This window comes from Tenrec ecaudatus, chromosome 8 (assembly GCF_050624435.1).
Source record: "Tenrec ecaudatus isolate mTenEca1 chromosome 8, mTenEca1.hap1, whole genome shotgun sequence".
NCBI lineage: Eukaryota > Metazoa > Chordata > Mammalia > Afrosoricida > Tenrecidae > Tenrec > Tenrec ecaudatus.
Genome location: NC_134537.1, coordinates 83,888,677 through 83,904,293, shown reverse-complemented (window position 1 = coordinate 83,904,293; position 15,617 = coordinate 83,888,677). Strand labels below are relative to the sequence as shown.

Below are 15,617 nucleotides of genomic sequence, written 5' to 3'. Positions count from 1 at the left end.
GTGCCCAGGATCAAGTATAAAAATGGAATGCTGCCCTTGTCTGAGAATATTTGCCTTACTTAAGCCCAGCCCATCAGCTCCTCAGAGGATGTCCGCAGTGTTTGCTGCTTCATGTGCCTGTGTGCTGCTTAGTGCTCCTTGTCCACGGCCCCCCTGGGTCCTGAGCAGGAACCCCAAGGACCTGGGGACAACTGATGTTCTTTGGAACAAGGCGCTGCTCCCCGGACTCCCGTGTAGCACCTTAGGCCCAGCGCCTGGTTGGCCAGTAAAGAGGGGCTCCAACTGAGCCCTCTTCCCACCTCAACCCCCTTTGCGGAGTGTCTTTGTCCTGTGTCTCTCCTGCGTCCAGATCCGAGGGGGCCCAAGCTCCTCTCGTTTCTTCTGCCATGTTTCTCAGCTCAGTCTCTGCTTGAAATGTACCTTCCCAACCAACAGGACCATGACAGTCCGGGGCTCCTTGCAGAAGGCCAGCCCCTCTTGGGTTGCTGTTGTTGTTGTTATTGTTGTTGTTGTTCTAGCCACCCTGGGTGCAACAGAAGGAACCACCCCCGGCCCGTGCTAGCCCCACAGGGGTTGGTCTGAGCCCACAGTTTCAGGCACGGAGTCAATCCATCCTGTTGAAAATCTTCCTCTTTTTCACTGCCCCACTACTTGACCAAGCAGGATGCCCTTCCAGAGAGACTGGTCCCTCCTGACGATATGCCCAAAGCATGTGAAACAAGGTCTCTCCATCTTTGCCTCACATATGCATCCTCTGTGAGATGCCATTGTGCAACAGTGCCCAGCTGAGACCTGGCAGAGAGAGCCTCTTTACAGAAAGGAGAAGCTTACAGTCTGAAGATAGGAGCAGGGGCCTTAAGAAGGAACATAACCTCCCTTAGTGCTTATAAGTGATTATATATAATTCATATGTATTTATGCATGTGTATATAATAAGTATGCACATCTACATATAGGCACACACAATTACACATATGAGGGGCCTACAAAAAGTTCATGGGAAAATTCTAGTAACTTTAAATTTAATTTTTCCACACATATATGGATATGGATCTATGAAAGGGCTTCAAAAATTCATGGAAAAATGAAATATTGAAAGAGAATGGGATTTTCCCGTGAACTTTTTAGACCCCATCATGGAGATGCAACACAGAGACACCCACGCCGACAGGCTGATCAGATGTGTCAACTTGGCACGTGACTATGGAGTCTGAGTCATTTCTGAACCGTCCTAAGGGAGCAGACGGAGCTCAGTCTGTCAGGAGCACACAAAGAGCCCTCAGTGTGTGCGGACTGTATTAGAAGGAAAGTTAGAGGGATGAGGGGGGCCAGCGGCTGTGCCGGCGCTTGCCCAGAGCCGAGCACGTTTCTCCACCATGCCCCAAGCCGGCCAGTGCGTGCCCACCCTGGGCTTCTGGAGAACCAGCCCTCCTCCAGGGCAGCTCTGTGCCCCATGGTGCTTACATGTCGTTCCTTTGTCCATATGTCTGTAACAGCTAGTTGTCCACCTTCTTGCCATGTGGTCCTGTGCCTCTTGCTTCTCTGCTTCTCCTGAATAGGTGCCCGAGGGTCTGTGTGCCAGCTCCCCTACGCTCACCAGCCCTATGGAGTACCCATCTCCCGTAAACTCCCTGCGCACGCCACCTCTCCAGAGGCACAATGTCTTCAAGCGCCACAGCATGAGGGTAAGAGGGCTCTGCATGCTGGGTCCCAGTCCGTGCTGCTGGAGGGGAGGTGGCCTGGAACACCCGGGACCCCTTGTTCTCACACTGACATGGAGTGCCCTCCCTGCTGCCAGGTGCTGGGCAAGCTCCCGAGGGGCTATGGGATGCACTTTCCTTTATCAGGGGATCTGGGGCTGGAATCATGCCACCCTCTCTTCTGGGGAAAGTGGTAGAATCTGGGTCTGACCTTGTCTGCACTGGTGTAACGTGTGTCCCTTGCCTGACCTCCTGGGGGTGGGTCAGCACACTGTAGTGAGGAGACTCCAAGGTAGAGGACAACCAACCCTGCTGGTGCTGGAGAGAAAAGGTCTAGGAGGCTGTGCCCTGTTTTGCCTCATTTTGCTTGTTTGCTTTGCTTCTTAAATCTCTCCTTGGTGGAATGAAGGCACATGCGTGCGTGCGCCAATCCTACTGCTTTTGTAAAACCTTGCTGCTATGCCGGAATGAGCTGAAGGGCTAGTGTGGACGGAAGCTAATTGACTAGCACAGTGGCTAAGTCACCCCTGGGGAAGCAGAGCCCTCCTCAGGCACCTCTTCATCATCGTCTGCCAGTGAGACTCCAAGTGCTGGATGGATTCACCTCTGATTGGCAGGTCTTGGGAAAAGAGCCACCTTTGCCTGTCCCAGAAGCCCCCTTCCACCACCCATTTTCTACCATGTCGCTCCTGTGGTGACCAGTTGTCACAAGCACTCCCAGCTTGCTCTGGTTTACTAAGCTGAATCTTGACTCGTGACAAAACAGGCCCAAGCCCGTATGGTGTGAGCGCTCAACTCTGTAGACATGTCTGTTGAGTTAGGGCAGTGCATGTTCCTTCATGCATGGGGTTTCCGTGGCATGGGATCTGACTCCACAGCTGCTCACAACAGTCCACGCCCTGATGGTTAAAATAATGATAATAATAATATGCTTAAGATTGCAGACTTGGAAATGTAGGACAACACTGATAGACTTCTGCCCGAGTTCCAAATGCGTCAAACCACACACTTTGCTAGGCATGGAGATCTAGTGTGACATAAATTTTCCCTGGCCTGCCTCATGTTTCTCTCTTACACGGGTTTAAACAGTTTACATCTTAGCATATATTTAACAGTAACGCAACTGGGTTTTTTTTCCCTGCATACACTATAATGTAGGCAGCAGTGGTTCCTCCACCCACCCACCCCTGACTCTTTATTCATAATTAATTAAGTTTTAGTGAGTTTTTGCTTTAAGATGTGGGGTGTATTTTTCCCCAGAAGGCAGCCAATGTGCGCATTTGAGGGGTGGCCTTTCCTTTGTCTAAGGTTTCTCTCACCAGGGGGACTTTGTTCCATCTCATAAAGACAGACTGTGCAGCAGGGAGAAAAGGCCTTTTGTGCCATGGGTTTAAATGTTCTTGGCATTAAAGGAGTCTGCCTAAAAGAACAAGATGGGTGTTTCTTTAAATAAGCAAGACAAAGAAGTTAAAAATATGAACTCCATTTGTTGGACATACATCACAAACAGTGAGAAAGCCGCTTCCAGGTAGAATGCTGAAAAGGTATAATTGGCCCCCTGCAAAGTATCAGAAAGCATTTGGCATAAAAAGTGAGAGGTGGTTTTCCCCACAGAAACAGTGTTTCTACTGGCTGACTCATCTGGGGATCTGTAGAGTGTGGGATGCCATGGCAGAACCAGGAAGGCAGCAATCTGTCTCTTCAAGATCTCACAATAGAGCAGATTTTTAAAAGAGAAAGAAAGAAGAATGCAATTCAGCTAAAGACGCGGGTGCGCTGTCCTAGGTGCTGAAGTTGGTTAGGAACAAAGTCAGCTCTGGCTTCTCTTAGCTTAGTCTGCGAGAAGGAGCAGGTGGGGGCACACTTACCTGCAGCACAAGCCAAAAACTGAAGGCACCGCATGGAGACGCAATGGGAGTTCAGAGAGGAGACCAAGTCCCTCCAGATTCGTTTTTCTGCCTCGAAGCTTGGGAAAGATTTGGACAAGAAGAAATTGGGATGCGGGGGTGGGGTGGGGGGCGGGAGGTTGGAAGAGGCAGAGGCACTAGTATAGCCAAGTTAAAGCGATGGGAAATCAGGGCAAGTGTGAGCCCCGTTTGTAACGAGGATGCGTGCATGTGGAGGTGGAAGCAGGGCTTGCAGGGTAGGTTGGGGCCAAATCGTGGTAGATGTCGCAGCTTGTGCAAGTACTCTTTAAACGCCACGGTATTCAGTGTCACTGTAGAGTGGCCCACCGTGGAAGTGTCACTGCCTGATAAGAATACCCATGGAACTGCTCAGCAAAATAAGTCTTAACGAGATTCAATTCTGGATTCTTAAATCTCATTGGCTTACCAAGTTCCAGTATCAACTTGGAAGACATAGATATGAATTTTCCAACAAGAGCTCACATGTTGGTGAAGAGGTGGCCAAGTCAGGGGCATTACACCCCCACTATACCCATGAGCTCTTCGTGAAGACCATTCGGAGCAGAGCATAGATCAATAGCACTGTCAGTGAGGTTAATGACTCACAGGACAAACAGGATGGAGCTGAGTAGGGCAGCACGTTGCCGCCATCGTCAGCCTGGGTTGCCTGAAGTTAGATCATATCCAGACATGTTCTAGTTCAAGTCTTGGGAGGTAAGCTCCTAGCTCCTCTCTCCCGGTGTAAAGTACTAACCAGATTTCCATGACTACATGCCAAGTAGCATGAATGGACAACAGGTAGGGGGAGCAGTCATAAAAAGTCAGCCAATGGTCAAGGGAGTTAATAACAGTGAAAGGCCCCATGCAGGTAATGGGTATCATGTATTGCCACAATTAGAGTGGGCTCAACTTCCTGTCACTGAGAATGGCCCTTCCTCCATTATCCCCACTAGGATCATTTAGCAGAGTTCTGGGTTTCTTCAGTGTGGTATGACTTGGGGGGAGCCAGCCCCCCTACCACTAATCATGGGTTCAGTAAGCACAATCGTACAGTTGAGATATATAAACATTATATTAAAGTCATCTAGAGCATGAGATAGAAGAGATATTGCAATAATGGGGTCAGACACGTTTCATGGTAGCATTGCTCACCTCAGCCCCGCTTGGTGGTCCATGTGGAGAGAGGGGGAAGGGAAGGAGGACAAGGGGAAAGGGAAACAGGGGAAAGGGAGCCAGGGGGGGGGGCGGAGAGGCCAGTGAGAGAGGTCTCTCTTGCTAACCCAGGCCTATAGACCTTTGGGGCGTGCAAGCCCACTAATTACAGGTAAAGACATATGTCACAGGAAGAGGTTGCACTATAGGTTTTACAGCAATGATAAGGGGTGGTCTAGAGACATACATGCAATAGGAAGAGGAGGGAATGGGGGTGTACATGTGACAAGATCGGCGGATCCTAGATTTAGGATGGCGGCCTAACTTTGGATGTCACAGAGCCAGTTTGACCTGTTCCCTGCCTCAACTGATAGAGACCATTATCGGTAGGATGTGTACTCACTCCACCTACAGGAACCAAGCTAATGGTTGCAAGCTTCAGGGAGAAATAGTCTATTGTCCCCAGCAGCAGGGAGCAGGCCCACCCTTGAGGTGGAGGGAGACAGCAGTGTGGCAGCAATTTTAGGGATGTCTGTAAGCATCTGAGCTCCCCCGACACTTCAGAATTGCAATCATCTGCCTTCCCATCACCCCCAAGGTCCATATTTTATGTCCACCAGTCATTGTCAAGAGTAACTCATCCAAAGCAATCGTAAGTGTTGGACTGCAAGTCGGAGGTCCAAACCCAACTGGTCTGCAGGATGAAGGCAAGGTTTTTTGCTCCATTCAGGTATACAACGCCCCAGAAAACCCACTTAGGATGGCTATGAGTCAGAATCAACTCAATACAGCAGTGGGCTTCCCAGAGAGTAACTCTTCCTACCGGCATGTACCCTTCTCTTAGTCTGTATGTTTTCCTTACACCCAAATGTTCCTAACTTAGAACTTTTGAAACTCAGTTCCTACTTGTCAAGAGCCTGGGAAAACTATTTCATGGTATGGACATTCCGCTGGTAATATGCCTAGCCTCCGGATTTCATTTTGGAACACCAGCCTTTGTGAAATAAATATTATTTATTTTTATCAAATCCATAATTGTGACATTTGTTTGTTTAAAATAGCATCAAGCTAACTGGTTCGCAATTGAAATGATGTTGTCACCCAGGAACATTCGGCAATGTCTGGAGGCAATTTTGTTACAGATGGGTCTGAGGGACAGGTTGTTCCGGCGGAGCGGGGGGGCTGCTATCATGAGTGGAGGCCAGGCTGCTGCCAAGCACCCTAGAATACACAGGATGGGCCACAACAAAATAATCATCCATGTATATGGCACTCACGCTGAGAAACCCTGGCCCTAGCTAACGTCTGCTTGGCTCAAGGAGCTGGAGGCGCTGTATAATTTGACCTTTGTCCTCCCGGCACCCAGTCCCCAGCCTGCCACATCTAAAAGCCAAGCTCACTGGCATTGAGTTGATGCTGACCCATAGTGATCTTATAGATCAGGGGAGGAACCTTTGAGTTTCTGAAGCTGTAAATCTTCATGCAAACAGAAAGCCTCGTCTTTCTCCCACAGAGGAGCTGCTGGTTTGGGACCGCTGGCCTTGTAGTCATCAATCCAGCGCTTAACCCACCACCCTGCCAGGGCTCCTTGTGGTCGCTGAGTAAATGGCCACTGAGTAAATTAGTGATCAAAGACCATTTCAGCTAGAAACCCAACTTGTGGGGAGAAGTATTGTTAGAACCTGAGGTGAGTGAGTTAAGGTCAACAAGTGGACAGAGGGTCCGGTTGTTGGTGTTTGGGTTTGTGCCGTGACGGATCGGCAAACTGGGAGGTGAGGGGACGACTGGCCTGGTTGTTGCAGAAGGACTCTGCCCTGGGATGGGCCACCTCAGAGTTCCATGCAGTTATGAGGAGGCCGATCACGTGCTTCCTCCATGAGACCAGGCAGCATAGGTGATACTGTGAGGCAGGAAAAGCAGAGCTGTGTGGAAGGAGTCCCAATGGCAGAGTGTTTATGCATTGACCTCTGATCTGCAAGGCCTGTAGTTTGAAACCACCAGCCACTCTTTGGGAGAAAGATGGGGGTTTCTACTCCCGTACACGGCTGTAGTCTCGGACACTCACAGGGGAAGCTCCCCCTTGTCCTAGAGGGTTGCAATGAGTCAGTATCGACTCGTTGGCAGTGAGTTTGGCTTGGTTTGAGTAGAGGGACTGAACAGATGATGGGCCAGTCAGCCCTGAGAACACAGAGGAGAAAGAAATCCTTAAACGCACACACAGGCCTGCTGCATAGGACATGGCAGACAAAGCTGTGAATGGGGCCAGTTCCCCACAGATGAGGTAAATCAAGGGCTAGATGAACAAGGTGAAGAAGAAGAAACACTTATCATAGAAGTATAGCTCTTAAATTCTTCATTTTTATCTCTTAGCATCCTATCTAACCTTTGGAATAGCCCGAGCTGTATCCTAATAAACATTAGCTGGTTCACACAATTAGCATGCTCAGCTGGTAACCCACAGGTTGACAGTTCAAGTCTAAGTAAGGCATCTCAGAAGAAAGGCCTGGTAACCTACTTCCGAAAAGATTCGGCTTTGAAAACTCCTATGGATCCCATTTGACTCTGACCTCCCTGGGGCCAGCAGGAGTCAGAACCTGCTGAGTGGCATTAGTTTGATGAAGGCTGCTACTGTTGCAGGTCTCTCACTAGGAGCACATGTTACCAGACAGGTGGCGTCAGAAGCGCGCCTGCCATTGCACCTTTTATCAGACTCTGCTCTGCCGTGGACCATCCGGTGGGATGGGACTGCTTGCTGTGGGGCTAGAGGCTTTGCCATTTCTAGAACTGCTGCCATGGTACAGAGTTGGGGACAAGAACCATCGGTGTCCGGAAGGCTGCCCATACATTCCTAAGTGTATTCTGTGAGTGAAGGCAGTACAAGTACTCCCTGGAATAGTATTGGGTCAGTCACTTGGCAATGAGATTTCATTAACAGACCAGGGTATCATTTGCCTACAGCGCATGGTAAGCAATGTGTCCTCAAGCTTCGCACCAGTTTACACCAGAGGCATTGGTGGGCATGAGCTTGGCTGTCTCCCAGCATGGCTGTGAATCGTACAGCAACCTTACAAGAGAAGCGCAGCTTGCCAGCCCAAGGCCTGGGGCTCCAGTGAGCCTCTTCCGAGGCCTGTCCCTGTCCCAGTCTAAGGACTGGTCTCATGGTGCCCTCTCCAATCTCCACCCCCCTCTCAGGAGGAGGACTTCATCCGGCCCAGCAGCCGAGAAGAGGCCCAGCAGCTCTGGGAGGCCGAGAGGGCCAAGATGCGGCAGGTGCTGGACAAGCAGCAGAAGCAGATGGTGGAAGATTACCAGTGGCTGAGGCAGGAGGAGAAATCCCTGGTGAGCTGCCGTGGCAGTGGGGGTGGGGGTGAGGGTGGGGGGACTGCAGTGTGGGTACTGTGTTCTGCTCTGCGGAACCCAGTTTGATCAACATATTTACAAGGGAGAGTTCCCGTACTAGCATCTCAGTTCCCCTCCCAAGCTGAACTGAGCGATCATGCTGGGTGCAAAGCAAAGCATTCACCCAGAGAACCGCTTCTAACGCGACAAGTCAGCGGCACTGATGACGTTTTCTTGTGGGACCACCATGCGCCCCCTGCCTTTTCAAAAGTATTCCGTCCCTGTGAACATAAACTTAGTAACCCCTCCCAAACAAAGACGCCCTTTTTCCTTCCTTTCCACTCCTAGTTAACCATTATTAATTGCTGTTTTCTGTATATTTGCTTACTCCACATAAGTGAGATCACTTATCCTTGGTCCGTTTGGGACTGATTTCACTCAGCATGATGTTTTCATCCAGGTGATGGTGTGTGTGTGTGTGTGTGTGTGTGTGTGTGTGTGTGTGTGTGTGTGTGGCGGGGTGCCATTAGGACTTCACTAAGCATGATGTTTTCATCCAGGTGATGGTGTGTGTGTGTCTGTGTGTGTGTGTATTGGGGTAAGTCAGGACTTCCATTCTCTTCCCGACTGGCCAATGTCCTCTCTGTGTGTTTTTAGTCAGTTTGGGTCTCAAATCCTCAGCCCTTTGCTGTGGTTTTCTTTGGCAGGACCCCATGGTGTACATGAACAATAAGTCTCCATTGGTAAGTCACCCACCTGAGTAGAGGTTCCCAGACCGCCCAAAGTGGACAGCAACGCCCCCTGGTGGTAGCTGGAATTCTCCAGGATCATGAGTCCTAGTCTAAATGTTTTTTCAATGCCACAGGGGAGAGGCCAAATAAATTTGAGAACCCATGGTAAACGATGGCACCCCTTGAGCACCACCACCCATACACACACCTTTTTTAATCATCCCTTTGTTTTGACATTGGGAGCATGTCTTTGGTCTGACCTCCAAGTGGCTGGCTTCCTGGGTCCCCATCAGCGACACCTCTACCACTGCTGTGGCATGCGAAAGGGCCCCCAGCCTCTCAGCACGATGGGCCCAGCCCCGGGTCAGTTTGGTTCAGGAGCTCCCCTCTGTGGCTATGATGTGTGAATACACAATTGGGCAGTCGGGGGTCACGGCACAAGTACACAGGGGAAGTCCGTTGTCCCCCGGAGCAGCGTAGTGACATGTTATTTCGTTCCTTCTTTGCAGACCCCCGAGAAGGAGACCGGCTACAGTAAGTGCTCACACCCTTCCCTTTGGCGGGACTCTCCGCTTAACATCGCTGCTTAGCCGCCCTCCTTGCACAGAGGGGCGCCTGGCTTAGCCACCTGGCTGTAATTCGGGGAGTGGCGAGGGCCCATCTTTGACTCGCTGACCATCGCTAGCCATATTGCTCTCTCCCTGCCTGGCCGGTGATGCTCCTCTTTCCTCAGACCCTTCCTAGATTCCCTTTCTGGAGTGTACTTTGGGGACTTGGCGCTTCTTCCTTCTGGCCTCTCCCAGTTTCTCTTGCCCGAAGGGATGGGAGCGAGCAAGTAGGAGGGGACAGCTGGGCCTGTGGGGTCTCTCCAAAAGCCTGCACGCAAGGCAGGGGCAGGAGGCAGGAGGCAACCATCAACAGAGCCCGGATCTGAGCCCGGGCAGGCGGGCTCCAGGCAACATGGGCAGCAGTGCTGTGGGCTCGCAGAGAACCAGGGCGGCCAGCGGGTGTTGTGCGGTCCTTTGGGTTGGCTGCAGGGTCATGTTCCCGCTGGGGTTCAGGCGTACTTTCCCAGGGGCTCTGTGGTCGCCGGGCTTCCCTGGCGATCAGCACCAGGAAGGACAGGGCCCGGCATGCGGCAGCCTCGCTCACCCTCCTTCCTCCTTGCAGCGGAGTTCACCGGGCCTCCCCAGAAGCCACCGCGGCTGGGCGCACAGGTGCGTGGAGGGTTGGGCGGGAGCGGGAACGGGAACCACTGGCGCGCTGTCTGCAGGCTCCACCAGGTGGAAGGCAAGGGATGCTCAGCTGTGCCCCCGGCATGAGGCCCAAGGAGGGGAAATGCCCGGCCTGGGGCCACACCACCCATTCAAGAACAAGCCAGACTCGGTCTGCTGTCTCCCATGCTTGAAGAGCTCAAGGTCCAGCCCTTGGGCTCTGTGCTGGGGACCCCTTTCTCTCGGAAGCCTTTCCGATGGGCGCCCAGCTCCCCAGGTGCCCTTATAGTAGCCTGCAGTGCTGGTTTTCGCATCTGGACAGTGGTTCTCAACCTCGGCGGCCTATGAGAATCACTGGGGCCCTTAAACAGCGGCCCGCGCCCCCTGCCCAGGGGATGGCTCGGGTGGTCTGGCGTGATGCTGCTGGCCTCAGCACTCAGGGCTGAGACCACTGCCCGGGAGCAGATGGGCGGGATGCACCCTGGGACAAAGCAGCGCTTTTTCAAAGTCAGCATCCCCTGACTTCCTCCCCACCACTCCCTTCTGCCCATGCAGTCCATCCAGCCCACGGCCAACCTGGACAGGACCGATGACCTGGTGTACCTGAACGTCATGGAGCTGGTGCGGGCTGTGCTGGAACTCAAGAACGAGCTCTGCCAGCTGCCTCCGGAGGGCTACGTGGTCGTGGTGAAGGCAAGGGCCGCTGGGACCTGAGCCCGGGCCGGGACCAGAGGGAGGCTGCCCGCCCAGCCCCAGAGGGAGGGTGGGAGTTCTGAGCTTCCTTATCTGCCACCTGGGCAGCTGCCTTTCCCACGAAGACCCTCATGAGAGAAAGGCTGTCAAAAGGAATTTAGTTTGTGGTCACCTCTAGGAGCTGGGACTGCGGCCAGGGAAGCATGGCTTTCCCAGAGCGCAGGTGACAGCCTCCATGCCCCTCTCGCTCCCCAGAACGTGGGGCTCACGCTGCGCAAGCTCATTGGGAGTGTGGACGATCTCCTGCCTTCCTTGCCATCCTCTTCCCGGACCGAGGTAAGTGCCCGCATCCCATAGCCCTCCCTACTCCCTGTGTCTTCTTGGCCAAGGCTCAGGGGCCCTACCAGGTGGCTTCTGGGTACCGTTGGTGGCACTGCGCTGCATGTTTTAGCTCCAGGTGACCCCAGGGAGCTAAGAGGGCACCTAAGGACCCGGCCCGCTTATGGGGCAGAATTGCCCTTTCAAGGAAATTCAGATACCCGCAGTGAGTTTCAGTGTTATTGTTGGGTTTGGGAGTGAACATTTTCACAGAAAGTTAGTTCCCATCAAACAAGTTCTGTACAGACAAGGGGTTTCCAAAAGTGCTCAGGGGGGAAAGGCCATTATCCATCCATTCCACTTTGCCACGGATCTTTTGCAGCCTCCTCAGACTGCTCAAAGCGGTGGCCCTACCCTGTTTATAGGCGTCGCCATGGACTCGAGGGCAGTGTTTGCCTTGGTTCCACAGTCAGCGACATTGGTTATGTTTTCCAAACGGTGTCTCCGTTCTCCATGGCCCCTGTTCCGCTCCCAGCTTTCTCCCCCCGCCTCCCTGTCCCCCAATCTGTGCCGCAGGGTGAGTGTCAACAGTGTTGACTTGATTGCTTGATCTCATACAGGTGATGCTGTTAGTCAGTCAGTTTAAATACAGAGCCCCATGCTCACATGGGGATATTGTTTATGAGTCAATCGGTTATGTGGCTGAAAGGTGGCCTTGGGAATGGTTTCAGCTTCCAATTTAAAGGGAAGTGGGTATCACAGGGTGGTAGTCTCAGGGGCTCTTCTAATCTCTGCCAGTCAAGTAAGTCCAGCCTTTAAAAAAATTTTATTATAAAGAATTAGAGTTTTGTTTACAATGGTCTCCCATTCTTTCCGGGGCCATCTATTGTGTCTGATCAGGATGGTCCATGGTGGTGGGCAGGGCTCACCTAGTTCTCCTGGTGTCGTGCAGATGAGGCCATGGCTCCTGGTGGCAAGTTCTTATTGCTAGAGGGTCATGCAAAGGTGGGCCCCCCTTCCTGTTTGTCCCTCTTTTATCCTTGTCCCTAGATGCCTTTGTTGAGTCCAGTCAGACTCATGGCGACTCTGTATAGGGTTTCCAAGATGTCAGTCTTTTGGGGAACACACAGCCTCATCGTCCTCCTGCTGTGCAGCTGGGGTGTTTGAACCACTCACCTTGTGGCTCACGGTCCCACACTCACCCAACAGCATCACCAGGGCAAGTGTGTCATTGACATCGACCTTATGGCTCTCCATCATTGATCGTTTCATCTAATTCTCTTTATTGACAAGAGAACTAACAAAACCTATCCGTGAGAAGCCCCAGTGAGAGGCCTCCCCAAGGTGCTTGTGCTCCCTGTGAAGCCTGAGCCTGAGCAGGAGAAGGATGGCCCCCACAGCAGCCAGCCCCAGGCCCCCAGAACAGCGAATGTGTTACCTTTGTGGCTACGGCTTCTCTGCATCTGGAGGTGGGAGACTATCCCGACTACCTGGGTGGGCCCAGTGCCCGCATAAGAGGGTTTCAGGAGGGCCAGAGACCGAGAAGGTGATACAGGGACAGAAGCAGAGGTCAAAGTGATGTGATTGCTGGAAGGGAGCCAGGAGCTAAGGAATCCAAACTGTCTCCAGACACTAGGCAAGGCCAGGAGCAGATGGTCCCCTTGAGGCCCGGGAGAAAGGCAGTCTGCTGACACCCTGACTTTAGCAACCCCCCATTCCACCCACCCCAAACTCGTGATTTTGACTCATGACAACCCTATGGAGCAGATTGGGACTGCCCGTGCGAGCTGCCAAGACGGTACTAACTCTTCACGGGAAGGGGAAGCCTCAACTTTTTCCCCGTAGAGTTTGGTGGTTTCAAACTGCTGACCTTCCAGTCAGCAGCTGGCGAGTAGCCACTGGCACCACCAGGACCCCTTTGGACGTCAGGTCTAATGAGACATATGTCCAACTGCTGACCCCCAGACCTGTGCAAGGTAATGAACCTGGGTCATTTAAGCCACCAAGTCTGGGCTAATGTGTGACGGGCCATGGGAAAGTGATGGGACGACTGTCCACGTTGTCATGTCGAAGCCTCTGGAAACCAGGAGTAGATTCTCAGACTAACCCTTGTCCTCCCACCAGGCTCCACTTTCAGCCAGTCACTCCCCCACAGTCAGTGACGGGGTGGCCCAGGCTGCCGGGTCCCATGTGAGACCTCAGCACTCTTGGGGCGATGGCCTGTGTGCTGACAAATGAGCTCTCCAGTCACCGCTCTGGATAATTGTCTCCTTGTATGTCTCAGCAGAAGGCAGCTCAATACAGACTTGGACTTGATCACACACAAAGAAACCCATGAGCCCACGTAATGGACCCCTGACCTTTCACACAAACATTTGAACCAGTGAGAGGGGGTGGGGCTCAGAGAAAGGAGGCCCTACCAACTACACCCGCCTTGGGTGACAGCAGATGGGCCGAAGATGTCCAGGCCAGTCTTTGCTGTCAGTCCTTGCTGTCCTGGGCTCCCTGCTGCATGGGACTTTGGATTCAGTCCAGGGAACTTCTGACCACCTGGGGGAACCTGCTGCGCCCAGCAGACCAACACCTGTGCGCTCACCATCCTCTGGTCACGAGACTTTGTCTCTCCCTCGACTGCTAGCCTCCCTTCTGTGTGCCTCTTGCAGATTGAAGGCACCCAGAAACTGCTGAACAAAGACTTGGCGGATCTCATCAACAAGATGCGGCTGGCGCAGCAGAATGCCGCCACCTCCCTGAGCGAGGAGTGCAAGCGACAGATGCTCACAGCCTCGCACACCCTGGCCGTGGATGCCAAGAACCTGCTCGATGCCGTGGACCAGGCCAAGGTCCTGGGCAACCTGGCCCACCCGCCTGCAGAGTGAAGGAGGGCACCACCCTGCCTGTGTCATCTGCCCCCCCACCTGGTGTCGTGTACCTCCCTGCGCCACACCCCGGCCCCTGCCTTGCTTTCGGTCACGTGGGTCTTCTCAGGGGGAAGGCCTAGGGGAGTCCTGCCCTTTGCCACTTTGCACGACCCCCTTCTCCCCACCCCACCCCCACTCAGGCTGCAGCTGGACACAAGGGCCCCTGTGGATGCTGGGGATGGCAGAGAGGGTGCAGAGGAAGACTGTGGCTACCCAGCTGTGCTCTCCTCACACGGGCCTGGCCCAGAGCAAGGGCAGCTTGTCACAGTGGTGCCAGGAGCCATCCCCGTGGCTTTATGTACGGGCATGGGGCTCAAGCTGTTCTTTCCCCTTCCTCTTTGGTCCTCGGAGGTCCCGGGCCGCACAGAGGAGCTGGAGAGGGGCTTTCGTGGGAGGCAATAGTGGGTGAGGCAAGGGATGGCCCTGGTTTTTGTGTACAGTGTACATTGGAATTTATTTAATAAGAGCCTGGTCTGGACTGACAGCTGTGTGCCCCACCCCCCACCCCGTGGGAGGACCCGGAAGATGATCCAGGAACGCGCTTATTGGGAGTCTGGGCACAGGACGCCCGGTTGTACCAACAGACCAAGCATTGGGAAGACTAGGGAGAGACGGGGTAAAACAGAACTTTGGGCAAGCGTCTGCCTCTCTTCTGACCTCTTTCCTCTCTCTTCCTTTCCTCTCTTCCTCTGCCCTTCCTGCCCCGCTCTTCCCCTCTTTTCTTTCTCACCCCCTTCCTTCACCCCCGTTCTCACCTGTTCCCTTCCTTTCTCTTGTGTTTGCGTACAACACTCTTTTACCCCCTTTCTATTTGACTTGTGGTTGAATTAAAATTGTATAATTTGCTTTGGGGTTTGCTTGGTTTTTGTTTGTTTGAGCCACACTTTGGGGACGTTCGTTGCATCTCGTGGGTGGACACTGGGGCTTGCCCAAGGGAAGTGTGTGTGACACTCGGTTGGAAGTCAGGGCCGGTTCGCCCGGGGCCTTTGGTCTCTGCATGGGGAGCGAGGCACTGACCAAAGGGTGACTTCTAGGTGGACCATGGCAGTTCCCACCACGGCCACACGAGGGAAGCCAGTGACATCCTCCCGGAAGATACCAGAGTCATCAGATTTGGGCCAGGCTTGATGCTGAGGGAGTGGCTAGAGAAGAGACCTCAGGTAGTAAAAGGTGCAGATTAAGTTTTATTTCATCCCTTGATTTACATGCAAGATGGACGTGGAGCCTGAAAAGCGCTCAGATGTTAGAATGGGTTCTCTAGTGAAGGAAAGGCCAGTGATGCTGAAGGGCTGGATAGAAAGAGATTCACATCCAGAACTGGCTCACACAGTTGTGGAAGTGGCTCAGTCCGTCCATTTCAAGTCTGCGGGTCAGATAATTAGCTGGAGATGTCTCCCAACTCCTGTCACCGCAGGGGCTGAGGAACTAGGAAGCAGGAAGATCACAGCGTGTAGAGGCCAAGTCCAAGCTCAGGTCAGCAAGGTTGTTGATGGCTCCTGGGATGGGCAGGCAACATGGCAGGAAGTTAATGAACCAGATAAATGTAGGATCCAGCTCCAGCAGATGTGAAACTCTTCCATGGAGTCTGCTTTTAAAAGGAGCAGGCCACACCCCCGCACAGTTTTTCTTCCAATTACACCAG

General features: G+C 53.0%; 1 protein-coding gene across 1 annotated transcript in view; it reads left to right on the top strand.

The window, feature by feature from the left end:
* The window catches only part of PTK2B (protein tyrosine kinase 2 beta), a 161,950-nt gene extending 147,159 nt beyond the window's left edge, over window positions 1-14,791 (top strand). The window contains exons 24-31 of the mRNA XM_075556481.1: window positions 1,560-1,685; window positions 7,952-8,098; window positions 8,806-8,841; window positions 9,339-9,363; window positions 10,000-10,046; window positions 10,599-10,736; window positions 10,992-11,072; window positions 13,718-14,791. Coding sequence (XP_075412596.1) covers window positions 1,560-1,685; window positions 7,952-8,098; window positions 8,806-8,841; window positions 9,339-9,363; window positions 10,000-10,046; window positions 10,599-10,736; window positions 10,992-11,072; window positions 13,718-13,933 — 816 coding nt within the window. The 3' untranslated portion in view covers window positions 13,934-14,791. The remainder of the gene's footprint in view (window positions 1-1,559; window positions 1,686-7,951; window positions 8,099-8,805; window positions 8,842-9,338; window positions 9,364-9,999; window positions 10,047-10,598; window positions 10,737-10,991; window positions 11,073-13,717) is intronic.
* The last annotated feature ends 826 nt before the right edge of the window (window positions 14,792-15,617 follow it).